The sequence below is a fragment of the Rhamphochromis sp. 'chilingali' genome (assembly GCF_963969265.1).
Source record: "Rhamphochromis sp. 'chilingali' genome assembly, chromosome: 18".
In the NCBI taxonomy this organism is placed as follows: domain Eukaryota; kingdom Metazoa; phylum Chordata; class Actinopteri; order Cichliformes; family Cichlidae; genus Rhamphochromis; species Rhamphochromis sp. 'chilingali'.
Window position 1 is genome coordinate 13677120 of NC_137945.1, and position 27146 is coordinate 13704265.

Below are 27146 nucleotides of genomic sequence, written 5' to 3' on the forward strand. Positions count from 1 at the left end.
CTTCAGCATAATATTGAGCAAAGGCTGTGGATACTTATGTACATTTCCAAGAATTTAAAACATTTTTCTCACTTTTTTTTTTTTTTACTTTGTCAAAAAGTGGAACAAGTGAAGTGTTACGAAAACTTTCCGGATGCACCGTCTTTAAGATATGATGTGGATGAGTGAGCTCACGCTAGATGTCTGGTCCATGCATCAAAATTCTGTTTCAGGAAGGAGATATGCTTTTCCTTGAGTCCTGTAATAACTACGGCCGTGAAGCTTTCCTTCCCACGTTCCTCATCGATGATGGTACGAAGGAAGCGCTCATCTTCACTCACGTGTGAAAAGTCGCCAGGCTGTAGCGGGAAGATTAAACATCACTCAGAGATGGTGTTGACGCAGGGAGAGAGCACACCACAATCCAAAAATCATCAAAATCTTTAGCACATCTTTTAACAACATCTTAAAGTAGACTCACCTTCCTGTTTAGGATGGTGGTGCTATAAATATCCTCTTTGTTCTTTTCCTTTCTTTCAAATTCTTCTTCTGATAGAACCAACTCATGAACATCTGGTAACCCCACTGGCTTGCTAATCATCTAGTAATTTATGAAACAAAACAAACATATGTACTTAATTGACAAAATACCAAGAAATGCCCATCTAAAAACCACACATCTAATTTTCAAACTCAGTCCGCAATAAAGGAAACAAAGTTAAGTTACATTTATTATATTTTATAATTTGGGTTTTAGATATTCTATGAAGTGTTTCACTGAGTTTCCACACAGACTTACTCTGACTACATTTCCAAAGTGGAAAACAGCTTGTTTTCCTCCAACTCCAAAGTACGATATATCACTATTAAGACTTCGAGGTACAGGATCAGGGCGGACGTAGTCTTCTTCTCTTCTGTAGAAAAGAGAAATATAAATGCATGGCTTAATTTGTGCCTTTTTTAAATTAAGATAGATGTTCAGAAGAAGAAAAAACAAAAATGCAAAATGATTTAAATACTAGGTTTAATTCAAAAGAGGCGAATGCATCCCCACCATTTCACATTTCTTTTCTTTTAGCAGCACGTGAAATGTTTTCATATTCTTGCCTCAGACAGGATTTCAGTTGGCCTCCTTTATGATATTTTTGGTTTGTGGTGAGCCAAAGGTTCACCACAAACCAAAGTGGTCTGCATCAGAGGCCCCTTAAGCACCCAGACTCTACTACAGAGGCATGTTGGTGTAATATGGGCAGAATGTGGTTTGTGCTTGTTTTTAAGCAAAACTTCGGTAAGAAAGCCATCTGCTGGATTTTGCCCATGTTGCTCCCAAACTTCAAAATGTCATTCAGCATCAAGGGTGCCTTCACAGATTTTGAGGTGATAAGAAGCTGGAGTCCAGAGGACACAGCGTTCAAGATTTCCACATTTAAATTTTTGATAAATCAGATTGCAGGACGGTTTTCCACTTCACTACTCCACTCTTAAATGAGCTCATGCCACAAGAAGCCAGCAGCATTTCTGGATTTATACTCTTTTTACTATTTTCAATTAAACACGAGATTTATGTGATTTGCAAACTTCATTCTACTTTTATGTATTTGTTTTGGGGGTTTTTTTTTGTTTTTTTAAACAGTGTCCCAACTTTTGGAACTACTTTTGAATAAAGAGCTGGAAAGCACCACACTACTGTAATTTTGGAATTTAAAATAAAACAAACCAACCTTGCAAAACTGCCGGTTTCTTTTGTAAATTTGGAGTGTCTGTAAACTGCCCATTTATTGAGCTGCTTTGTAGTCATGCCACGTCCATTGTCCAGGACAATGACAGCAGGTTTCCCAAGACTTTCATCAAACTGCTGTTAAACAGATACAAATACTGAGTTAGCGCTCCTCTGTATATGTGACATTAATCCAGTATTCAATAATCATGTATTTGCAGTTTCAGAACCAACCATCCTTATCTCTATTATCCTCGTTCCTGTGTTTTTAGCTGTGGCTGAAAGAGAGTTGTCGATGAGCTCGGCAAGTGGATAGGCTGGAGGAGAAGAAAAAAAAAAAAAAAAAAAAAAAAAGATAAGCAGCGAGAAACAAACAGATCGCAAAAGGCTAATCTGTGATCATCCCAAGTACACGACCATGATCGTTTTAGCACTTACCTAATGACTCCTTGTTCTCACTGGCATAGTACTCATAAGTGCCACCCTTTATCAGCGTATCATAGTGGGGCGTAAACGATATGTTTTCCACCGTTGCCGTAGGCAGAACCTGGTGCTCGTCTTGCAACAAGTAAAGGGTGCTACCATCCTGGAGTTCCTCTAGAATAATTAAAAATTATTCAGTGGAATTCCATTAGAAGAAAAGCAGGTTCATCTTGATATTTCACTTAAGCTCAAAACACTCATCAATATCTGATAGATTTACTTACTAAATCTGTCAAAATCGAGAACAATTCTGTCAGTCGTTGCCACCACAAATGTCTCAAATGAAGGGATTCCAAATACCTGTAACAGTAAAGATGTAGTAATGGTTAGTGAGTCGTTTTAGACATAGATTTTATTAAATCCAACGCTGGAGAAACTCATTTGTTACAGCAACACAAGGGACAGGAAAAAAAAAAGAAGTAGAGATATATTAGAAAAATACAAATTGAAATAAAAACTATGTACAGTAAAAAAAAACAACCAAAAAAAAAAAAAAAATCGGTCAATCCTTCAAGCTTGGGTCCTCTATCAGAGGCCTGGGAGCTTGAGGGTCCTGCGCAAGTATCTTAGCTATTCCTAGGACTGCGCTCTTCTGGAAAGAGATCTCCGCTGTTGTTCTCGGGATCTGCTAGAGCCACTCGCCTAGCTTGGAAGTCACTGCACCTAGTGCTCCGATTACCACTGGGACCACCGCCACCTTCACCCTCCACATCTTCTCGAGCTCTTCTCTGAGCCCTTGGTATTTCTCGAGCTTCTCGTGTTCCTTCTTCCTGATGTTGCTGTCATTCGGAACCGCTACATCGATACTACGTAGGTGTTGATGGCCCGGATCTTGTTCTTACCATTCAGCTGACCCCTCAGGATTTGCCTGACCCTCTGCAGGTACTTGGTGGTTGCAGCTTTCCTAGCGGCCTCTTCATGGTTCCCATTCGCCTGCGGGATCCCCAGGTACTTGTAACTGTCCTCTATGTCTGCAATGTTGCCTTCTGGTAGTTCAATCCCCTCAGTTCTGACTACCTTCCCTCTCTTTGTTACCATCCGACTACACTTCTCCAGCCCGAACGACATTCCGATGTCACTGCTGTATATCCTGGTAGTGTGGATCAGTGAATCGATGTCTCGTTCACTCTTGGCATACAGCTTGATGTCATCCGTGTACAGGAGGTGGCTGACAACTGCTCCATTCCATAGTCGGTATCCGTAGCCAGTCTTGTCAATTATCTCACTGAGGGGGTTCAGGCCTATGCACAACAGCAGTGGGGACAGAGCATCTCCTTAGTAGATCCCGCACTTGATGGTGACTTGTGCTATGGGCTTGAGGTTGGCTCTCAGGGTCCTGTTGATCTTATATAGTTCTAGGCATTCCAGGATCCAGGTGTGGGGCATCGAGTCATAGGGTTTCTTGCAATCAATCCAGGCAGTGCACAGGTTGGTCAGTCTGGTCCTGCAGTCTCGGCTGACTGCTTGGTCTGCCAGTAGCTGGTGTTTTGCGCCTCTGGTATTCTTGCCCATCCCTTTCTGTGGCCCGCTCATGTATTGACCCATGTGCCTGTTCATCTTAGCCGCTATGATACCTGACAGGAGCTTCCACGTGGTGCTGAGGCAGGTTATTGTATTGTTCTGCCTCCAGCCTTGGTGGTGCTGTTCTCATATTGTTCCCCTGCCACTGAGAGTACACCTTGGCTGGTTCCGTGGAGAACAGCTGGTTTATTCTCTTGCCTTCTATCTCTCTGGTGTACCTCCTCAAGCGGCTGGCCAAGGCTGTGAGTCGTTGCTTGGCAGTTTCCAAGGTCTCAGGTATGGACAGCTTCCTGTACTTCTTAGGCACCTTCCTCATCGCGCCTTTCAGCAACTCCGATAGTTGGCTAACCTCCCTCCGTGCTACCTTGATCTTAGCCTCTAGCCTCCTTCTCCATGGAGAATACTGCCCCTTGTGGCTGTTCAACTTGTAGCCAAGCATCTCACTGATCACTGCTGCCGTATTGTAGATCAGCTTGTTAGTGTCGGTAATCGTGGTTGTAGGTATTGTCCGTAGTGCTGCATTAACATCATCTAGCAGACCTTCTGAGGGTACTTCACGTAATCTTGGTAACCGGCTACAGGGGGTCCAGGTTTCAAGTTTGGCCATGATCCTATCTTTCAGGTCACTTCATCATCATTAATCATTATGCTGGGTAAACCATGTCAAGGATGAAGGATGAAGGATCAAGGAAGCTTTATTGTTATTCGCATCACATGTTTACATGAGGTGGAATGAAATTATGTGCACATGGTCCCGGTTATCCATAGAAGTGAAAAGAAACAAAATAACAAAGAAACACAAAAAAACCCAGAAATAACAAATAACAAGTAATAAAATAATATAATATAAATAGAGTGCAACAACCTGAGTACCAGTATGGAGTATAGATATAGAAATATAGGTATAAATATTTTAGCAGCAAGAGGCCATGATGACTAGCATTGATAAAGTGACGGTGTCAGTAAAGTATCGGTAGTATAACAGTTCTTGTCTGTTTATGCATTGAGAAGTTTCACAGCTTCTGGAACGACGCTGTTTCTCAGTCTGGTAGTTTTGCATTTAATGCTCCTCAGCCTCCTGCCTGAGAGGAGAGCAGCAAAGAATGAGTGTGCTGGATGAGTTTGGTCCTTCGTGATATAGGTAGTCCTCTTCCTGCATGTGGATGTCAACACCTCACTTACAATCATACCTAAGAAAACACTGGACAAGCCTCTGTTGCATCTCAAATATGTAATGCCTCACTCATTACCAATGAATACTGACCTATCACGGATGCATATCTATCTAATATCCAAAAATGTATTATTAAAAATGAAAATCAATTCAGATAAAGATTCTTGGCATAAATTCGCCAGCACAGTGGCACAGACTGCACCGCTTACAGCTAGGGATGGGTACCGGTATCCGGTGCCATAACATAAATGGTAGTAACCAGACCGAAAAGCAGCGCACATTTCGGTGCTTCATTTCGGTGCTTTTTTTCCCTGAAATGTCACACACTTTGGATTCCAGCCAATCATTTTACCTTTGCAAGCATAGTAGGCGGGCCCAGGTACGTATGTTCTTTTAGAGCAGAGCTACAGATTAAAAATACCCAAGGCGAAGCGGTCAAAGTCTGGCTGTACTTCACAGCAAAAGATGCAAACTCAGCAGCCTGCAACAAGTGTTTTAAGGTGATACTGTGCAAAGGAGGTAACTCCTCGAGTCTGATGAAACATCTGGCGACGTATAGCATTTTGTTAAAAGCCGAGAAATGCGCCGTATTTGATAGCTTGCTGCGAGACCTCACACCGAGCACATCTACTGCGGGTGGGTTGCCTGTTATCGGACCCAGAGTTATCCCAACATCCCCCAAAAACCCGAAGCCTGCCAGTGTAGCAGAAATGATGACGGATGATGATGCAGCAGCAGCCGTTCTTCTCTGTGTGAGTAGCTTAATGTTGTCCGTGTGTGATTTACGTTGAGTAGGCTAACCACGTTATTACATTAATGCATGTAAGGGGAACTAGCAAACAGGCATCATAGTTACATGAGGCTGTCTTCTTGTTTGATGGCAGATACTCCCTTCACCCTGGCCAAAAAAGCTAAAATGACCAAAGAAAAAGTGGAAAACAGCTAAACATGAGAGGTTTTTGGACAAAGTTTGTGTTTTCCATTGATTAAGCACTGCTTCCAGCCAAGAGTGATGCCATAAATCCCCTATAGCTGCAGAAAAGGCTAACATTGTTATCTTTTTACAAAAAAACAGCTGAACATGAGAGGTTTTTGGACCAATTTTGTGTTCTCCATTCTTTAAGCACCGGTTCGAGCACCGTTTAAGCACCGTTTCAAAAGTACCGGTTTGGTACTGGTATCGGATAAAACCTAAACGATACCCATCCCTACTTACAGCACTCTCAGTAGTGTCTGCCAGTAATACTAACATCCAAATAAGTTTGCAAACATGTTGCAGATGTGTTTGTTACTGAAACAAAGGGCTCCTATGAACATAACTCTTACTTACTGTATATAATTTTCATAGTTTTTCCTGGTTTAAAATTGACAGCTGATAATGAAAATTAAAAAGTAAAGAAGCACCCTTCAATCATGTTCAAACATGTTTACATTGCGTAATTTGCTTTCCACCAGAGGGCACTTTAGCTTCCCTTTCGTTTATTTGGAAAACAAAACAAAACAGCAGAATACACACTGACACACTGGAATATCGGATTTTTAGATCACCAGTATTGGTATCAGTGTGAAATATCAGTGGGGATCTAGTTAAAAGTCTTTGAAAATCAGAGTTCTCATGTCCCTTTGGAGGAAGGCCATACCCCCTGTGGCAGGTACCAAAATCCGTTTCTATTTCGGTTTTCTACATACAGAATATGAACCACTGCACCAATAACAGATGTTCTTTGGCTACCTCCTAAAATCTGACACTAATATCATCTACAAAGAACAGTTCTGCTTCTGCACAACATTACACAGAGAAGTGTTTCTATTATTCTAGCCTGCAGTCTTAATTCTGCGGACAGAATAACAGAACTACCTTGCAGGACACTTGCACTCCAGTTCTAAAGCATCATAAATCGGGTCATTTTGTGGCTGTTTACACGCTCTACAGGTATGTTGTATGTGTTTACACGCTTTGTTTCAGCAATGAATTCCACAGGAGAGGATCTTTTTACAGCTAAATTATAACGGTCTCGTCTTTATGATGGACAAACCGGTGACAATGTTTCCAAATCCATCTTTTTACCGACATTAATTCCTTCATATGCATACACCTATGATAAGATGGTGCTGGCTGATACACTGGCAGTAGGCCAACCAATCATTTGGGCTCTAAGTGCCATGAAAATGTATGTAAGAACTTTCTGACCTCGCCCTTATAGCTTGACCTCAAATCAAGGTAGCAGACATTACCTTGTGCAGAGCTTGGAGAAAGTCGTTGAAGTCCCAACCAGCAATTTCAAACGGCTTGCAGGTTTTCGCCTCCGTTTCTAAGCGGAGGTCGTAAACACGGATTTTCTTCTCTCCCTGCTGCAAGGAAGCTGCTGCAGACCGACGCTGGGAGGCAGAAGTCAGCATCGTCGCCGCTTCGCCTTTTCACGTTACTCTGAAATGAACGGTCGTCCTCGTCCAGACTGGAGTGAGAGACTCACATCCGCGTTGTCTGGTCTGGTATTAAAAGTATGTGTAGTTTCCGCGGGACTCGTTCCTCTCACTCCTCTGCTCTGCCCTTCGTGTAGCGATTTCATCCGTAAAGCGCTGGTGTTTCTACGGATCGTCATATGGGACAGAAAACTTGCGTCATCCACTTCCGCGATGATCTACGTTGGTTAACGACTGAGTTTTGCCGCGCAAGTTTCGGTTTTATTTTCAAAGAAATAGGCTCGTTTGCGCTTACGTGTCCGGTTGCTCTCAAGCACGAGCTTAAATCCCGTCTGGTTTCAAACAACACCCCCTTTAATTATGTCCGTGGTGCTCCACGGAAGCCTCGGCTGGGTTTTGGATTCATGCTCGCTTATCGATCGGGGATATTCGCCGTGCATACGATGGAGAGAGAATCAGAAGTCAGCTCTGAAGTGTAGTTTCAAAAGGCAGTGCTTCCAGGTTTTTAAGAGCTACTATAACGAGAATAACAGAGCAGATGTGGATGCAGGGAACACGGAGGTCCTGAAAAAAACATGCAAACCCTCAAAGGTAAATGCTGCTGCATTTTCTCAAGTGATGCATGAAAGTGCAAGTTTTTTTCATATTCCCACATGAATCAAATCAAAATTTCTAGAATATGTATGCGTTTGGGGGAATAAATCGTTCATATATATTCCTAGAAGGCAGTTTTGCACATTTTTATGACGTAAAAAGATAGAATTGCCTTTATAACGACGAGGAGTATACACCTTTTAATGAAACATGAAATATCTGTTGATATAGTGCATAAGGCATGAGGGAAAGCATAAATATTTAAATTTTAATGTTATTTATTTATTTATTGTTGTTGTGGTTGTTGTTTTACTAAAAGGTTAGTGACACTTTACACTTTACTTTACTTTACACTTTACTGTTATATATATTACTAAATAAGTAATAAATAATATTTACTTGTTATAATTGTCAGGGACTTCTGGTTTTTGCGGTAGTAAGAGTCCCACTTTGTGCCAAAACCAACAACAACCAAGAGTGATGGATGTGAAAGTTTAGTTACCCATGCGCCTGGAGTAACCCCGACTGCATTATGTCATCTTCTGACTACTATATCTGCACTTCCACCACAGCACATAGAAAAGGGAATGAATGGGCCCCATTGTACGATTTAGAAGTTTTGAAGAAGTCAATTAACGCACACACACATATAGACAGGACACATATTCTTGTTTTTGCCATTTTCAGGGCCCACTACTTGTTTTGCTTTTCTAACGGCTTTTAAGACCACCTTTTCAGACACATTCAGATATGTCTTGTTTTTGCCATCTATTGGGACACGCCTGGTTTAATACTTATGGAGTCCAATTGCACTCTGTCACATAGCCTCAAGACAGACCACATGGAGATAAAATATAACAATGTATTCTAATGTGGTTTGATAGGCTAATGAAACACAGTAATGTGATATTAGCATATTAGCAGGGGAGACATAATCCCCTATGTCCCCCTTAAACCTGTGGTGATCAGCTGGCTCTTATTTTCACTCCAATTTCCAAAAGTTGATTCTGTTCATCTGAACGTAGCGTTTTCAGTGGGAGAAATGTTTCATCACTCATCCAGGTGACTTCTTCAGTCTCAGCTGACTGATCAGTGGTTGTTGATCAATGGTCATCAGAATTTTCATAATTAAGATTAAGGAACTCACCTTCCAGGCCATTGTTCCTTCGGTGGGCTGGTTTCAGTCATTATGCAAATGTACTGTTTATACGATTGGGGAAACCTGCAGTCAGCTGAGACTGAAGAAGTCACTTGGATGAGTGACGAAACGTTTCTCCCACTGAAAATGCTACATCCAGATGAACAGAATCAACTTTTGGAGATTTACTTACCTGGATGATTGAGAATGCATCAAGACATTTTCACTACAATCTTCATCAGATCCTAAAGGAGGTGCGCCCACAGGAGGGCCTGATGCAAGCTACAGAATCTCCAAAACTAGAACAACCACATGCAAACTTTCTGTGTCTGGTGCTTTCCAGGTTTTCTGTCTCTTGAAGACCTGGCTCACATCTTCAGGTGGGCATAGTAGAGTCGTGATGGGGGTATTTTAGGGTGCGGGGTATGAATGTATCCCTCAAATCTGCAGTACAAAGCTTGTCATCCAGGTCTTTGTCTCAGTTGCAGGTATGGTCTCCTGTAGTTCGTGATGTCTTGTCTATCTTCTGCTCCCCAAGATACTTAAACTCCTTCACTTGGGGCAGCAATTCCTCCCTAACCCAGAAATTGAATTCCCCCTTTTTTCATTTAATGCTCACTTGATGCTACCTCAGTTGTGTCTGTTTGTATAGCTACTTGCCTATTGAGAGCCTGCAGAGAGGACTTTTCAGCCTACACGAACATCATTGCGTGTTGAAGAAGGAGGAAACAAATCTAAAGAAAGTAGAAAGGTGTTCCTGAGGTCACCAAACTGATGGAAATTCTGTCCATAAAAGTTATGAATAGAATTACTGACTCATATCTGAATTGCCACTGGCAATGCAAACAAAGCTCTTACTATGGTTATACAGGTTGTACAAATAGTCTGTAACAGCATGACAGTCACCTCTACCAGGGGCTCCAAGAAGCCCGATGCAATGTAATTCAACACATAAGCACAAGCCATACCTGCAATACCAAAAGGCACTTGACAATAAGCACTTTTAAGACCAAAAAGATACTCAGCTGTCAAACAGTTCGCCTACAGCACCTGTAGCATGTTGACATTCACCTGGCAGGATCATCTGCTGCAGGGATTACTATTTTTTTTGCAGGATAGCTCTGCAGATAACATCTCACTGGTTCTCTTCCACAGTTTCCTCTTTAACAGGGTAGATTTCCCACTCAGCCCACATTCAGTGGCATCTGGCATCTTTGTGAGAGACATATAAGGTTTCTTGATCATTTCTTATTTCATTCTATCTTATATTATATATCCTCCATTCAACAGCCAGCTCCTATTGAAAGCTTTTTCACTCTTCACTTTAAGAAGGAGGTTGAGTGTGGCATGTGTCACATGACATAAGTACTAGTTTTATGTCATGTACTAGTACTGACATCAGTTTTGTCAGTGGTCATTATGTCAGGCTCTGAGGACATTCCTGTTCACACCCAACAAACCTACCTGGTTGTGCCAAAAGGTTGGTTTCTATTGTCGTGATCGTGTTTTCTGTTATGTGGGACATAAAATACTGATGTGTTGTAAAAGTTAATAAGGAACTCTCTTAACCATAGTGAACTTAAAGCTCAGGAGTTGCTAATACATTAATGCATTTTCACGTTGTTCTTATCAAGCAGTCCAGTAACATGCAACAGTGAGCAAGCAAGTAAACCAAGGATCCTGACACTGAAGCAGAAAAATACATTTAAAAAGTAGCATTTTATACCTGCTACTTTTATGGTGACTTACAATAATGAAGAATCCAGACTGATTGGATATATTTTAACTCACATAAAATCTGCAAACAGACTTGCACAAAGTTATTCTGCTTATTTCAGCACCACTGATATTTGTTTAAATATTAAAATGACAGACATGTAAAACTTAACTCTGTCAGCTCAGTTTAATGCCAGATCAGTAGAATTTACTTTAGAGTTTGACACAGTGGATTACAGTGGTGCTACTGCTTGCTTGGTTGGAGCTGTAAAGAACAATACCATGATCATTTTGCTCTTTGTTGTACTTACTCTTTATCACTTCATCAATTTGACTTACAGAAAAGGAAACGAAAACACCATGAACTCAACCAAGGGGAAATTGATTCACTGGTCTTTCACGAGAAGGTAGGCTGATACTTATTCTGAGCCTGAACTACAAATAAGATATAATCTGTCATCTGTCAATAGATTTGTTCTTGCAGGGACTGTATTGCCCCACTGAAGTTAAAGCATCACAAAGAGAAAAAATGATTGGGGATAATCAGAGTCACAAGAAGTCTATGGAAAAAGTGGTCAAAGTGTAAACTTACGTGTCAAACTGACTGATACAGTTATCCACAGAATCGTCCTGTTTGAGCCAATGTAATAGATCACACTTTTATTCATATAAGTCGATTATTAGCAGTATGATTGTTGTTAATTTATTCATTAATGCTTCTTTTAAATATCTGATTTATATATGGCTTAGTGTTATTTGTTTTTTATCTACACAATAATACACCATCCATAACAAACATAACAATGAAACAGACCTTTTTATTGTAATGTGTTATGATTTATAACTCAAAACATGACATCACAATGTCACTTTGTGATAAAGTAAACGTTATTTATACTTGTATTATAGTTTTCATTTTAAAATAAGTCATTTTAGTTAAAAGTCATATTGTTAGAGAATTTCAATACGCCAGTGCACAGATATGGGCTGAAGAGCACTACATGGACAAAGTGTTGAAGCTCTTTGTCCACATATTTCGTGCTGATGTTAATGCCAGAGGAGGTTTGGAACTAGCAGTTATTCAGTCCGCAGAGTGTTGGCAACTTTTATGCACTATGATCCTCAGCACTACGCAACCTCACTATGTAACTTTATGTGGTCTTCCACTCTGTGGCTGAGTTGCTGTGATTGCTAAAAGCTTCCACTTTGCTTCCACTTATAATCGATTGTGGAATATCTAGGAGGAAAGACATTTCACAAGCTGACCTATTGCAACAGTTACATCCAATTACATCAGCACGCCCAAATTCAGGGAGCTCTTTAGGACGACCCCTCCTTTTACAAATGTTTTTAAAGGCAGACTAAAGGTGCTTCATTTGATCCATCTATGGTGATGGGACTGAGAACAACTAAATTGAAAGATTAAGAAGTATGCACTTTTGTAAGATGTCCATTTTTGAGGCATTATAAAATAATTAAAAGACAACATCTCTACAACTGCTGCATTGACTTTTATCTCCAACACTTTCAATCAGTGGAGCTTTGTTTCAAGTTATTGTGCATTCATCCAAGTTTAAAATATTAGAGGTAAGAAGCTGGTTTAGTATTCAGACTAAATAATCTCTGTTATGTGCCATGACGCAGATAAAGTCTGTTATTCTGGAGGGAACCAAGTACTTGGTGGATTCTGCACAACCGTTCGGCTATCTGAATGGACAGACAAACGTGGACAAAGAGCCTCTTCCTTCACAGGAGTGCAACCTCGCTGCTCTTTGTGAAATGGCTAAAGATCTCCCTCTGGTGGAGGATGAGGAGCAGGAACGGGGCGCTCAGTTACTTGTTGGCGAGGATGGCTGTACGTCTCACGTCGACTTGTTCTCTCAGGTGACAGAGAACAAGGCGGACTGGGCTACCGTGGTTACGGTGATGGGAGAGGAGTATGTAATACCCCCCCACACGGCTTTCCTGCTGTCTGATTTCACGAGGATACAACCATTAGTCCACTGTGAGTAAAACACTGGGAGCAGTGCATGTGAACTAGAAAGAAATGTTAACTGAAACAAAGGTTATTAAAAAGTTTTTTTTAAAGCCTTACAATTCTGTGTGCTTGTGATACCATTATTTGAAAGGCCAAAGTTTATCTTTGTGTGAGGCAAAAACACGGGGACTCTTCCCTGAACTTAAGTGTTGTAAATAACTGTGGTATGGCTCAGTGTAATTTCTCATCGTCTCAAGAGAGATCTTGTTTGTTGTTTCACAGCCTGACATTCTTTGCTTGTTTCTCACACAGACGGAACAAGGTTCGACCTAATCGTTATGGATCCACCATGGGAAAACAAGTCTGTGAAAAGAAGTCGCAGGTAATTCAGTATTCAAGTACTTTTGGAGGACTGAAGCAAAAGAGGATAAAACTTTATAGATTTCTGGGTATGAAATTTACATGTTACAAGAGCATATAAAGCAGGGTGAATAAGAAGAACAAATAAGAGAGCTTCTAAGAAAAGAAACTGATAAAGTCCAGTGGTTTATAGTTATGTTTGCACATGTCCCCGTACTGTAAAATATTATGGTGTTACCATGGATATTAATCAAAGAGATATTTTCATCCCAGTCTGTTTTATGTAAAGGATTTTGAGGCCTCAAGAGCTCAAAGCATTCAGTGTCCTCTAAGAAAAAAGCTGCCTAAAGCCATAACGTAAGGAAATATCAGCATTATAAGAATTAATAATCACGGCAACATGAGATGCCTAATGCATAACAAATGTCCTGACAATCCAGCTAATCCTTTTTATACATTTCTATCAAAATTACTCACAGTGATTATAAAGAAGAAGTCATTCAATCACTAGAGTCAGAAAAATGTATCATCTGTGAACCAAAACTGTTTGTGCATACAGCAAATGTGAAGCTTTCTCACTAAATTTGCAAAAAACATGACCTGAAAAGTTCACATAACTCATTAAACTTGTAAAGGTTAATCACTCTGAATCTTCAGATTTCAGCCTGATGGTGGCACCAGACAAAAACTGGTTGAAGAAGCGAAAATGGCTAGAAAATAAAGAAAAGTAATGGGCATTGTATTTAGAATAGAATAGAATAAACCTTTATTATCCCACAGTTGAGAAATTTACACTGACTATATCAATTTTCTCACTGAAGATACGGCTCGTTGCCCTCATCCCAGCTAAAGCGGCTCCCTATTCCCCTGCTGGCATCTCCAAACTGTTTAGTGGTGACCTGGGTGACAAACCGGCCAAGCCACCTGCGTTTTGTCCGTGATGAGCTGTATCCACATTGGGGCGTAGAAGTTGTGGCTGAATGGTTCTGGGTCAAGGTACAGATAATACAGAACTTTCAACCGATTAATTGTTTAAGAACTGGAAGCATTACCTGCTAATGTCAATCCAAGTGTTTTTAAGACGATGCTATTTCTCCTCAGGTCACCACATTTGGGCAATTTGTGTTTCCGCTAGACTCACCACACAAGAAACCATATGAAGTCTTTGTCCTGGGCCGATATCGTTGCTCTGCTGATATCTCAGAGAGGTGTGAAATGTTTGAGTTTCATCTTTAAATTCCATATTGTACCGTGCAAAAATGTGTGAAAACATAAAGCAAAATAGAGTGTATGAGGCAAAAACTGAGTTTGTACAATTCTTTTTTTTTTTTTTTTTTTTTGCCTGTCCCGTTTGGCTCTTTTGCCATCAGAATTGTTGTCTAAAGGCAAAGAAAGATGCCCAACGGATTTACTTTACCAAACTGACCATCCCAGCCTTGCCGTAATGGTCCATTTGATTCACCTTTTATTGTTTATTTTATTTTCACTTACTGAATACGGGACAGACTTGACTGGGGGAAAGAAGGGGAGAAAGAAAGAGGGAAAGAGAAACAGCTGAGAAGAGGGACGGGGGAGAAGGGCAAAAAACAAAAACCAACAGAACGGGCAGAGAAAAAAAAATGCATATATCAATCACCTGGATCACCTGCTGAGAAAGAAAAAAGAAAACAAGCAGAAGAGAACAAGAGTAATAGAATAAACAACATCACAATGATATATGGGAATATGACAGTAAATACTAAATATTAAACATTATTGTGCAGCACATAAGATCAACAGAACACAGTGTGCTTTGAGGTAGGAGCCAAAAAGGGTGTAGTTTGTGGGTGTGATCACCCGTGTGTACACCTGTGAGCATGGACGCGCTTGTTTTTTGTTTTTTAAAAGGTTCCTTCATGTAATAATCTGCTAGAGGGTGTGGGGGGGCCACAGCCCCGTCCTCCAGGGCATGAAGCAGGTATGGAGGAGATCAAAACTCCAGACATCCAGAGGCCCCCAGAGACCAAGGAAGACCAACAGAGGGGCAGCCGCGCCACTGTCCCAGAAAGAGCTGAGGAGAGTCCCAGATGAGGGCTCACTCAGCAGCCGCGGAGCAGAAGCCAGGGGGAGTTGCAGTGACGCGCCCGTGAGCTCCGCCGGCAGCCAGCCGTGCCTGAGTGACCGAGCCCCAGGCCGAGAGGCCGGGGGCACCCCACCTCCGAAGTGGCCCGAGCGAGCCCCAGGCTCCAGGCCCCGATAAGCGGCCGCCAAGGAGTGAGCCGGAGTTTGTACAATTCTAACGAGCTTGAAAAGATAAGCTCTTAGATGAGCTTTCTTGTCAGTTCTAGTCCTCAGGAATAGCTCCTCAGGCAACTTCTTCTTCATTTCATCAGACCATAATATGGAGAAATGAGGACTGACTCAAGACTTTTGCAGGACTGGATATATAAATCATAGTTTCTCAGTCATCCAGGTCATGGTAGTGTTGAGTGTTTGAAGGAGAGCAGAATTACTTTTTTAGACCCTTGAACACATTTTGCTTCTCATCCAAGAGTTTTTTTCAGCTCCAAACTGATGGAGAGTCCAAGGTATTTGACCCTTAGTGGAGTTTGTCCCCTTGGACGTGGTTCTGAGGGTCGCAGACACACTAAAGGTGTCGCATGAACCAAAGTGTGAAAAAAGGCGTGGTCATTACCGCCATCGAGACTAAGGTGTGAAACCTCTGTAAGACATTGTTCCTCTCCACCATCATGCTGCACTGTAGGTGGCTGATAGCAGGAGGATTTATCCCTGAAGTTATATGGTAAGCTATCACAGGTGTTAAAGCAATGTCTAAGTATATCACTTCTTCAGGTTTGCATGTATCAAATGTAACATCTTGATATTATTCAAGGCAACAGCAGCTCTGGAATTTAAAAGGTGTGAAACCTCTGTAAGACATTGTCCCACACCACGATCAGGTGAACTATCTAGGTCACCTGAGGCAAGGTGTGAGTGGGGGTTGAAATGCCTGGGAGGAGATGATAGCTGGTGTCGTAAGCCACCACCTCTGTTCAGTGACGGTTGTTCGCATAGATGGCCTCCTTTATTTCTTCAGCTTTCCAAATCATATTTATGCTGACAGACTTGTGTACCCTCTTTCAGCCCCTCAGAGACATCAGAGGTGCCTGTGGAGGATCAGCGTTTGATTGTCAGTGTCCCATCAGCTCTGCACTCTCAGAAGCCTTCGCTGTCAGGTGAATATTCAAGTACAGTGTAGTGTCTTTGCCACCAGAGGGCAATAGTGTCACATCAATGATCGTTACCTTGATACACAACTTGAGTGATAAGCTCTGAATTCTGCTATCACAAGTGTGTGTGTGTGTGTGTACGTCGCTTCGTCAGTATATTCTTCAGTATATTCTTCAGTTCATGTATGAAATAGAACATCCTGATGTTAATAGCAGTAATTGCAGCTCTTGAATTTAAAACACCCACAATGTGTTTTTTTTGTAAAGGAAGAGAATTAACTACAGATTCATCACTTTACTTTTACAGCCACACAATTTTATGAATGAATTTGTTATCCACTGCGAAAAAACTTTGGTCTTTTCAAAATGTCTGCAGATTGGAGGAGAAAATACTGCTTCAGCTCATAACTACACTTAAATTCATTAAATCATCAACCTCTGACAGGACTGGCTCGTCAGAGCGGGCACTTCTACTGCTCACATTTCAGTTTTGTCCTGTTTGCACTGATTGGGTTAAACCTTGATTCCAGCATCCACTCTGCTTCTTAGAATCAATGTAAGACCTTGACAATGAATATGCAGAGACTATGAAAAAGAGAGGCTTGACGTCATCTCACTCCCTCTCAGGGGAACGCGATTTATTATTGTGCAGTATGGAGAGCAAAACACGGCCAGTGTTTGCTGGCGCCCTCTCAGCAGCACAGAAACGCCTCTGTCTCATGGCACTAGTTCAGTATTGTGAAAATAAAGATTTAAATCATAATGATTGCTTTTGCGAATCTGTGATGCCATAGAGATTAAGCAGATTAGGATACAATTTGTGTTCTGTCTACATGTGTGATTCTGTGTTTGTGGCAAAGCCTCTCAGCAGGTTTAATCAGAATTGGTTTGTTTGTTATTTGCTGCTGTGGAGGATTTTTATAACTTGGAATATATGAACTTGGAAAAACACCAATCATAGATCTAGTTATACTTTAAAAAATGTTGACCGCATATAGAAAATGTGTTGCATTTTTTTCTACTGCATTGCATACAAAGTAGTACTACTAAATGACCAGAATGAGCAGCATCTACGCTGTGTTACAACTCTAGCTGCTATGCACGCTCTGTTATTCTACACGAGGTGTGAAAGCGCCGTTGGATGTGGGTGTGTCTCAGATGTGATGGTGCAATGTGTAGTGAAATCTTGGGAAAGGTTTTGCCAACTCTTGCGGAGATGCCAACCAAAGCAGATAATTTCTTTTCATTTAGCCATTTGAGATGATAAGTTAACACCTAGAGGCTTAAGGGATGAGTTTTTCCTTTTCTTCACACCTACAATAGATTATGCAACTGCTAGAAATCTCAACACCTTTGGTATTAACCAACCTGAGCTTCCTCTTTTTTTTCAGTTCAAAATGTCACCCCGGTAATTCTGCTGTACTTTTTCTTTCATGTAGCATGTCAGCATGTGAGCAGCCTTGATAGCGTGTTGAGAAAGTCTGACCCACTTCTGTTCCCCGACTCAGATGGGGCTCATATCACTGACATACTTGGTTGCTATGGAGAGATAAGGGACACCATTACTCCGCTATGGGTACAAAACGTCTTTGCCAGATGGTCACACTGCAGAAAAAAAATGGTTCGAGCTTCTCTGAAAGACAAGACATGTGTTTTTTATTAATTAGGCCCCCCTGCAATTTCAAAACTTATGAGAATCCCTTCCCAATTTGGGATTTTAATTGGCACCTTAGTAGCTGTGCCTAATATTCAAGAAAAGGCACACTACCAGTTGTGTTATCAAATTGCTTTAAATTGGGGTGTGGCTCACTGAGAGCAATCTGTGTGACATTTTGCATAGTTTTTTAGCTCTGCGAGGCTGTGAACCTGAAGTACATCACGTAAACATGCTGCTGTCTCTGTTTTTCAGTACAGAATATTTACATGGATGAGCTTACATGTTAATAAAATGTGCTTTTTTTCATTTGGTTATGGCAGATGGCAACTTCATACAGCTGGTAAAGCAAACATGTTTGCAAACGCACCTTAAATATCAGGAGATTACAACCAGGAGATACAGGGGAGCGCTGGTCTTTAATTTGGAGTCAAATATTTGCTCTTCTTTTGCTTTTTACTTAAGGGGAAATAAACGACTCTTCACCTGCTTGTCACCAACTGTCACAACCAGGGAGTGACAGATACGAAAGCTACTGCGTTTAACGTATTACTCTTTATGGATCATACTAAATTTTGGGCTCTAATATTACTAGTGGAATCACCTTACTGCGCATGTGCCATTTTCAGCTAACTACGTGTTAATGCAAATATCAAATCAACAGGTCATATAGTAACAACTCAATGTATTTTATGCATGTAGACATGGTCAAGACGACCTGCTGAAGTTCAAACTGAGCAGCAGAATAGAGAAGAAAAATCATTTAAAGTGACTTTGATCGTGGGATTGATGTTGGTCTGAGTATTTCAGAAACTGCTGATTTACTGGGATTTTTCCACACAACCATCTCTAGGTTTTAAAGAGAATGGTACGAAAAACAGAACATATCCAATGAGTGGCAGCTCTCTGGGTGAAAATGCCTTGTTGATACCAGAGGTCAGAGGAGTGTCACTGCTGTCATCTAAGAACAGGAAACTGAGGCTACAGTTCACACGGGCTCATCAAAATCAGAAAATAGAAGATTGGAAAAACGTTGCTTGGTTTGATGAGTTATGACTTTTGCTGCAACATTCACACGGTAGGGTCAGAATTTGGCTTAAACAATACGATGGCATGGATCCATCCTGCCTTGTATGAACATTACAGGTCATGGTGGTGCTGTAAATGTATGGGGAATATTTTCCTGGCACATTTTAGGCCCCTTAATAGCAACTGTGCATTGGTATTAAGGGGCCTACTGCTGCCTACTGCTGTGTTTTTGCTGACCGTGTCCGTCCCTTTATGACTAGAGATTACCCATCCCCTGATTGCTGCTTCCAGCAGGATATTGTGCCATATCACAAAGCTCAAATCATCTCAAATTGAACACGACACTGAGTTCACTGTAAGTAAAAGGCCTCCACATTCTCAGATATCAATCCAACAGAGCAACTTTGGGATGAGGTGGAACAGGAGATTCACATCAGGTCAACAAATTGTGCAGCTGCTGTGTGATGTTGTCATGTCAATATGGACCAAAATCAAAAGCTTCTTGTTGAATCTGTGCCACAAAGAATTCAGCCAGCGCTGAAGTAAAAAGGGCTCCATTGTAGTAGCAAGGTGTCTGGTCAGTGTATGCTTGGCTACATCGTCTGCAACACAGATGACACATAAATGAAACTTGTTAAAAACATGCTTGAAATGAAGGGTTTGGATTCAATTCTTATCTTCTTTAGAAACAATGTAACAATAGGGAACAGCTTCTTGTTGGTAACGGACATAAAAATAGTCTAACTTATAGCACTTTGTGTCAAGACACTAGTTATTTAATTGGGTGTAGTAAAAACAAATGGAAAAAATATCTGTTAGTAACTTTTTTTTATGTTATTATGTATTTTCTTGCAATTATGTATCAATATATGAATAAAAAGCAACATGGTTCCAAAGCCAAACCCAGTGGGATGCCACAAATTAATATCTGAAATTAATATCTTAATAGTAGTCAATTCCATGATTATGTTGATGATATTTTATTCATAAATAAGTAGAATATAAACACAGTGTGGCTGAACAGCATATTGAGGAATCATAATGGAGACCAAGGACATTAGTTGTTACAATGTAAGGGAGCTAATGAAGAAGAATCAGTTTGGTTTTGCTTGGTTAATCCTGATGAGGATTTGGGAAGTCTGCAAGGAAGAATATCTAACAGCGAAAGTGTCAGGAGAGAAGTGAAATAACACCTTCCTTTGCCTCGGGTTATTCTTGGCAGAAGTTTGATACACTGTCCCATTTTAAAGGTAGGATAATTAGACCTTTTATTCTGTATTCAACTTTGAAAGCTGAGTCACCGATAGGAGCTGAATTACTTGCAGAGCTGCATGTTTGGCCTTTCCTCACCGTGACTGTCTCTCTCTCTGACGTGCATAGGAAGAAAAAAATGCGGGACAGCACATTCGGCAGGATCGGTTTGGGGATCTGGCTTTTGAGCTCATTAACTCCGTGAGTGTTGGCTGAGGCAAGTGTCAGGGTGGTTTGAGAATGCACAAGAGCAGACAGAGTAACAAAGGGGCAGAGGAAGTGATACGTATCTGTCAGGTGTGCCTCTCCTGGAATATCATTCCTTATAGAGCCAAGGTCACTGGCAGTCTCCACACAGAAAAATCAGTGCTATGGCGTGAAGGAGCTGGGAAACTGCCAGCTCTGTCCTCTGCCTATTACAGGGAAACAGGCAAAGTTTTGATTTTTCAATCACACAGAAAAGCACTAGTTTACATTAATGTAACAGTGACATATACGTGTAAATTAAGTGCAAAACATTAGAAAAAATGAACTTCTTTTGAAATATCCTATTAAATGCACTCAATTTAGAAGTTGTTACCCAGCTGAACATCTCTTATAGGCCCTATAGATGTCTCTAGTAGGTTCTGTCTAATACCAGCCAGTGGGCTCACTGAGAAGAACGCCTCATTGTTCAGTGGTTAAACTATTTACCCTTTAAAACAGCACCGAGAGTCTTCATAAGAAAGAGTGGTGGTGGTATAAGTCAGCTGTTTGAGATGCATTGTTTGGACTTACTTTTACTCACTGTTTCATTTAGTTGAGGTAAAAAACAGTTTGGGGTATAAAAGAAATGTCAATATTAAAATGATTATGTACATATTTTCATAACTTTATTTATATATTACAAAGCACACCAGAGTGAAAATGGATGGAAATATTCACGTGGCTAGAAAAAATTGTCCTCCATCCATCCATCACTGTTTATCTTGAGTTGCGTCATGGAAACAGCAGCATTCTAAGTGGAGACACCCAAACCTCCCTCTTACTGGCCACCTCCTCCAGCTTATCCACCGAGTGGCCACCGAGGCTTTCTCAAACCAGTCCAGAGACATAATTCTTCAGCGGGTCCTGGGTCTACCCCGGAGCCTTCTACCAGTAGAATATGCTGAAAACACCTCACCTAGGAAGTGTCTAATCAGATGCCCTTATCATCTCATTTGGCTCCTTTTGATGTGAAGGAGTAGCAGCTCTTCTGTGAGCTCCTCCCAAATGACTGAACTCCTCACCCTATCTCTTAAGCGAGAGGCCAGCCACTCTTCAGAGAAAGCTAATTTCTGCCACTTGTACCGATTGTTTCATTCTTTTGGTCCCTACTCAGAGTTCGTAACCATAGTTGACGGTGTGAAGGTTGAGGTGCAAAACCATCAACTTCTATGATCTATGATGCTGGGCAGTAATTAGCACTGTTGCCTCACAGCAAGGAGGTTTGAGTCTAACATCTGGGTGGGGCCTTTCTGCATGGCGTTGGCATGTTTCCCCTGTGTTTCCATGATTTCTGTCTGGGTACTTACTCCAGTTTCCTCCACAGTCCAAAGAAATGCAGTTAGCAGGGTCATGGTGATAGGTGAAGTGAATTAATGTGAATTGACTGACTTTTTCTTGCTATTTTTTAAAGGTGGTGGCCACAGACTTGGTTTCCATCTTTAAAGCAACCATTTTAAAATCAATGAGTTTAGTCAGTATGAGATTTACATGTTCTTCTCACACAACCACTAAAGTCGTTTTACATAATCCAACATTTCCTGATTATAATAGACATTAACAGCTAACATAATCAATAGCACTGATAACAATGGGTTATACTGGCTAATTCATATATCATTGAACTCATGTAGAATGTAGAAGTTTTAAAATTTGAGCTCTTTTGTCAATGGCTCACATCTGCACACTGATGGATCCATAGGAAGTCATGTGGGTTCTGTAGCTTGTGTTAGGACATTTGACTGGAGGAGCTAGGTTCAAATCCACTTCACCACAGCCACCATGTAGAGAGGCAAAGACACAAGGTTTACAGCTTGTCACATCCTTTTATAGTAAATTGAAGGTAATATATTTTAAATATAGGGAACTCAAGAGCCACTGAAGCTTTAATTTTAAGTACTAAGTGTCTTGCTACAGGCATGTGTGTGCTGACATACTGGCTTGTTGTAAGAGAGGTATATAAGAAAACCTGTAAAGATAATTACGCAAAAGCTGGGATGAAATTCAGTGGCAACAGGTTTCAGCGATGAATCCGCATTTGAAATATTTGGATTAAGTCATTGTAAGGAGGAGATCAGGAGAGAGCTGCGTTTCAAACAGTGGTGTTGCTGATCTTGTCAAAATTGATGGAACTATGAACAAAGACAAGTAATGTTGGATTTTGAATGGAACAAAAGGCAGCCAAGATCCAAAGAAGAGATTTGAATGTCCTTCAAAGAAACCTGGAGAATTATTCTTGAAGACTAGCTACAAATTACAAGAAAGTTTATCTGACAGAGGTCATGCTGTGTTCAAGACTTTTAAACTGGTTCAAACTGTACACTGTTTTACTTTATATACTTTTTTCCCGTTTTCCTAGAAAAATCTAAAGAAATGAGGGATGGCTCAACACTTAGGCACAGTATTTCATGTTGAGGGATAAAGCGGTATCGCCACATCTCCACTTTCCCCTCACTTCTCCTCAGTCCCATACAATGGATGCTTTCAAACATGCATTTCCTACTACAATCTCAGACTGGCTTTACGCATTCGTAGGTCAGAGTTCACCTTTGAGAAAGCTCTGTTCGGGAGGCTGTAGCCTCTCAGCAAATACAACACTACCCTATTGTTTGGAAGTGGTAGAAGTTGCCATGTGGGTGTGTTTTGACGTATTTCAGCTGACATTAAAGTTGTGTGTTGTCTTTTGTAATTTTGGCCACATGTAATTGTGATGCTGTACATACTATAGCAGAGATATGTAGGCTGGTAGGCGAGATTGTTTAGTTTAGGTTTCACATCATAGGTGTGAAACTTCAGGTTTGTTAGATCTCCAGGTGAAATATGAAAGGAGTATTTTCCAGTTTGCACAGTGAGGACTGTAAATAACAGGGCAGACACCGAAAGCCTTATAATATGCAATAATAACTCTCCCTCATTGCTTTCCCTTCACAGAGGTACTGAAGCCATACATTGGAGCTGACGCCAAGTGCTTGGAGCTGTTTGCAAGAAGTCTTCAACCAGGATGGACCAGCTGGGGCAATGAAGTGCTCAAATTCCAGCACGTTAGCTATTTCAATTTGACACCTGTAGATGAAAAAGCAGAAGCTGAGGATGACTGCACAGCCAAAGAAAAACAAGCACAAGGGTTCGATTCACCTGGGAAAACCTGACCTCCTGACCGGTGTCCCTCCACTGTGAGCCTGTGACTGACCTCTGACACCTGTTAGATCAGTAATTTAGTTTGTATTTAACGGTGATTCAGCGCCAAAATGTTTCTCTACCAGTTTCTTTTGATCTGTGCTCGTCATGCATGTGGGACCTTTGATTTCATTTTTTTGGTCTGTGTGCATTTTTAAGGTAGCGAAACACAAGTCTGATGAGGCAGCTGGAGAGATGAAAGTGCTTTTCAGTGCAGCTGTTTTGAACCCAGCTTCCCATGCTGCAATCAGATAAACAACACTTTTGTTTTTTTTATTTGCCTTTTTAGTAATGTTTGGCACATTGTGCGTCTTAAGGATGATCAAAGTATTTCTATTTTTACTTATTTTATGCTGTTTTGAGCTGAATTTCAAAGAAGAAACACTTTCATAGTGAATGCATGCTGGGTTGCTTATCCTTTAAAGTTTTTCACACGAACAAGCCACTGATGTCTCCTTCACTCTGCCTTTTGCCCTGTCAACGGCAACCGGTTCTATCATTGGATCATTTGTCGCTGAATCCTTCCTCATTTTTCAATGAAAGATGAACTCGTCCCATGTCACACTTCTAACCAGCTAACCTGCCTTTTCCTGTTGACTCTCTAATGAGTTTGTTGGTGTCTGCATTTGGATGAACGCCGCTGTCTTTGAGACAGAACAGGATGAGTTATGGCCACTGCAGCAGCGTGCACATCACAGCTAATGAAGCCAGACCGTGTCTTCTGCAGGATTACGTATACATCACCTTGTCAAGTTCTCTACCTTTGAGTCTATAACACACACGGGCACATTAGTGTATTCCTTACACTGTATGTCACAGTGGCATCATCCATTTATTTGTGAAGTCCTGTTTTGTGGATCTTAACATTTTAATAGATTGAAGTGAGTAATAGAAGTGAGCATGTTCGGATATTTGCATATTTGAATAAGAGGGTGAAGTGCTGATTTTGAAGATGGGATGAATCGATGGTGCAGGTACATGTTGAGTATTGCCAAGTATGGTAGCCATTAACTATAGTGACCAAAGCCAGTTTTTATATTACGTTGTTAAAGTGCCTATTTACCTTGTAAAGTTGGGCATTTAAGGTTTTGTACAACGTGGGATTATATGGGAACTGACTTACTTTTGGTGCATGAACAGATAGAAAACATAGAATTAGCTTTCAGATCTGAAAAGTGATGTCAGCATCGAAATGCTTTGACCCTGCATTGTTTTCACATCCACCCTGGGGGAACGCCAGGCCTCGAGGGCCAGTGTCCTACAGGTTAGATGCATCCTTGCTCCAACACAGCTGATTTAAATGGCTAAATGACCTCCTTAACATGTCTCGAAGTTCTCCAGAAGCCTGGTAATGAACTAATCATTTGATTCAGGTTTGTTGACCCAGAGTGAGATCTAAATCCTGCAGGACACTGGCCCTCGAGGTCTGGAGTTCGACACCCTGCTCTGGTCCTATAGAAATCTATGTAAAAAACAGCCCCGTTTCCCTCTTTGCTCATGACTTTATAAGTTCAGTCACTCCTTTCAGGTCTTAGTCAAAAAATATTAACCAATTAACTTAAACATTTTGCACATTTTGGTCATTTTAAGCATGACAAAGGAAGATTATCCCAGATCTGCTCATTAGATAATAACTTGTTTACCAATGACCATGCAGTTTCACAGTCAGATTAACCGCTCACTTGTCATACCTGGTTTCAAATCCCTAAGATGGCAACATGAAAATCCCACAGCTCAAAGCTCAATGATGGGACTTTACAAATCAAAGCGTGGCTGCAGCCATCTTTTAAACTCTGTGTGTTTTAGAGCCAGTCTCTTGTGGTCATTGGAGGAACTACAGTTTTTGGGACTGTTTTAAGGTGTTACTCAAAATAAGTAAAGCTGTTTAACATTAAACATGGTGCACATGTAACCAGAAGGTCCATATTAATATGACTCATAACTCCTGCCACTGTTGAAAGATGTAAATTTTCTGTTACCACCTTTGTGTGTCTTAAACTAAGCATTTTTTAAAACTTGAATTGAGAACATGCTGACATACTGTTTTCTTTTTTCTTAACACTGTTTGCTGACCTGTTGACAGTAGAGGTTGGCGGATCGATCCAAATATCGATCGTTTCAATACCAACTTTGATATTGGTATCAGATCGATGTTAGTGCAACAGGATCGATACTGTGTTTCTATCCCTAAAGTTTAGTATGTAGTCCATGAACTGTGATAAATAAATGCATTTTTTTAGAAAACACACTATGAAAAATGTCTGGGCCTTTTTGTGTTGACTACCACATCACATTTTTGTCAAGCCTATAACACAAAGCACTTTAGAGATAGGTACAGTTACATTCAAGCGCTCCAAAACCCCCAGTTTCAAAATGAAAAGACAAGCTGAAAAGTGTTTTTTGTTGTGTTAGCCGATTATTGTGCAAAGTAAAAATCACAGGGATTTAATGGTCATTAAAATGTGTTCAGAATTCATAAATCATGGCACACAGCTCTCCCCTACACAAGCTGCCTTTAAAGGTCAAAAGTATTTTAATGAGTAGAACATTGAACCACATCATTCATCTGTCCGTCTGTACTGCAGGCTGGGTGACTTTCGCCTTTCTCCTGAAGGTACTCCCGATAGTATCCAAACTTTATGAGCTACAACTGACCACTAGATATCTGCATTAAAGTTTATTGAGATAGTTTTTTTTTAAATGGTAATGGGAAAGAGGTTATTGTATAACCTGCATAAAGCATTTAAATGTCATATTTTAACTCAACAAGGTGTTGCACTTGTACATCAGCTCTTCTTGAGAAATGAGGTTTTATAAAAGTTATGAATATATCTATGTAATACAAGGATTACTCCTTAAACTAAAGTAAAGTGAAACATTAACATAAATGAGTTTTGTGAGGTTGAAGGTGAAGAGCTACTCAATAGTGTAATTCAGGTCTCCAAGGATTTCTCTTTATTTTAAACAGCCAACATAGATGAAACCTGCCATCAGCTCTCACAATCAGGCATGTCACAAACACAAAGAGTGTGTGATGCATCATCCTTCAGTCTGATCAAGACTCACACACATTTTACTTTATTTGTAAAGGGTTTAAGTGGTCTTTGGTGTTCTTTTTACTTATAACCACTGAAGGAAAGTGCAAAGACGTAAAGCAAAAGAAAATATAGATGAACAGATGATAAATGAAGCTGACTGAAGTGTACCTTTACTGTATCACACTGTCACTGTCTAAGACATCTGTTGTTTCCTCCCTTTACCTTCTCTCATTACTTGCTTTTTGAATAGAAGCTGTCATCCTGGATGCAGTTGGTCTCTAAAAGCCTGCCATGTGCTGCTGAATGAAGTCACCACAGTCATCATCTCTCTTACAGGCGCCGGTGAAATGAGCGTGTCCTGTCAAACTCAAGATGAAGCACCAGAACAAAGACCTTGTCACCCCTTCTTCCTCCAGCTTCTCCTGTTCCTCTATTAAAGCCAAGGGAAAAAAAAGAAAGTT

The 27146-nt window shown here is 40.8% G+C and overlaps 2 protein-coding genes across 3 annotated transcripts in view; one reads left to right on the top strand and one right to left on the bottom strand.

The window, feature by feature from the left end:
* smchd1 (structural maintenance of chromosomes flexible hinge domain containing 1) overlaps window positions 1-7450 on the bottom strand; it is a 39064-nt gene extending 31614 nt beyond the window's left edge. Inside the window, exons 1-8 of one of the 2 annotated variants that reach the window (XM_080865792.1) lie at window positions 7110-7450; window positions 2404-2479; window positions 2135-2293; window positions 1931-2013; window positions 1701-1834; window positions 779-893; window positions 461-580; window positions 175-338 (exon numbers count right to left, since the gene is read on the bottom strand). In XM_080865792.1, coding sequence (XP_080721918.1) covers window positions 175-338; window positions 461-580; window positions 779-893; window positions 1701-1834; window positions 1931-2013; window positions 2135-2293; window positions 2404-2479; window positions 7110-7274 — 1016 coding nt within the window. In that variant the 5' untranslated portion in view covers window positions 7275-7450. The remainder of the gene's footprint in view (window positions 1-174; window positions 339-460; window positions 581-778; window positions 894-1700; window positions 1835-1930; window positions 2014-2134; window positions 2294-2403; window positions 2480-7109) is intronic. The other variant, XM_080865791.1, reaches the window with a different exon arrangement.
* Window positions 7451-7494: 44 nt separating this feature from the next.
* Window positions 7495-25888, top strand: mettl4 (methyltransferase 4, N6-adenosine). Its single transcript, XM_080865804.1, has 8 exons — window positions 7495-7889; window positions 11088-11153; window positions 12391-12751; window positions 13037-13106; window positions 13906-14080; window positions 14186-14292; window positions 16208-16299; window positions 23402-25888. The coding sequence occupies exons 1-8, from the start codon at window positions 7659-7661 to the stop codon at window positions 23617-23619; spliced, it is 1320 nt and encodes a 439-aa protein (XP_080721930.1). The 5' UTR covers window positions 7495-7658; the 3' UTR covers window positions 23620-25888.
* Window positions 25889-27146: the final 1258 nt, after the last annotated feature.

Bases quoted from the DNA above. Each gene is read 5' to 3' on its own strand.
- mettl4 (XM_080865804.1), top strand. From the start codon at position 7,659: ATGTCCGTGGTGCTCCACGGAAGCCTCGGCTGGGTTTTGGATTCATGC. The intron at 14,081-14,185 runs GTACAGATAATA...ATTTCTCCTCAG, and splicing joins CTGAATGGTTCTGGGTCAAG to GTCACCACATTTGGGCAATT. The intron at 16,300-23,401 runs GTGAATATTCAA...TTCCCTTCACAG, and splicing joins TCAGAAGCCTTCGCTGTCAG to AGGTACTGAAGCCATACATT.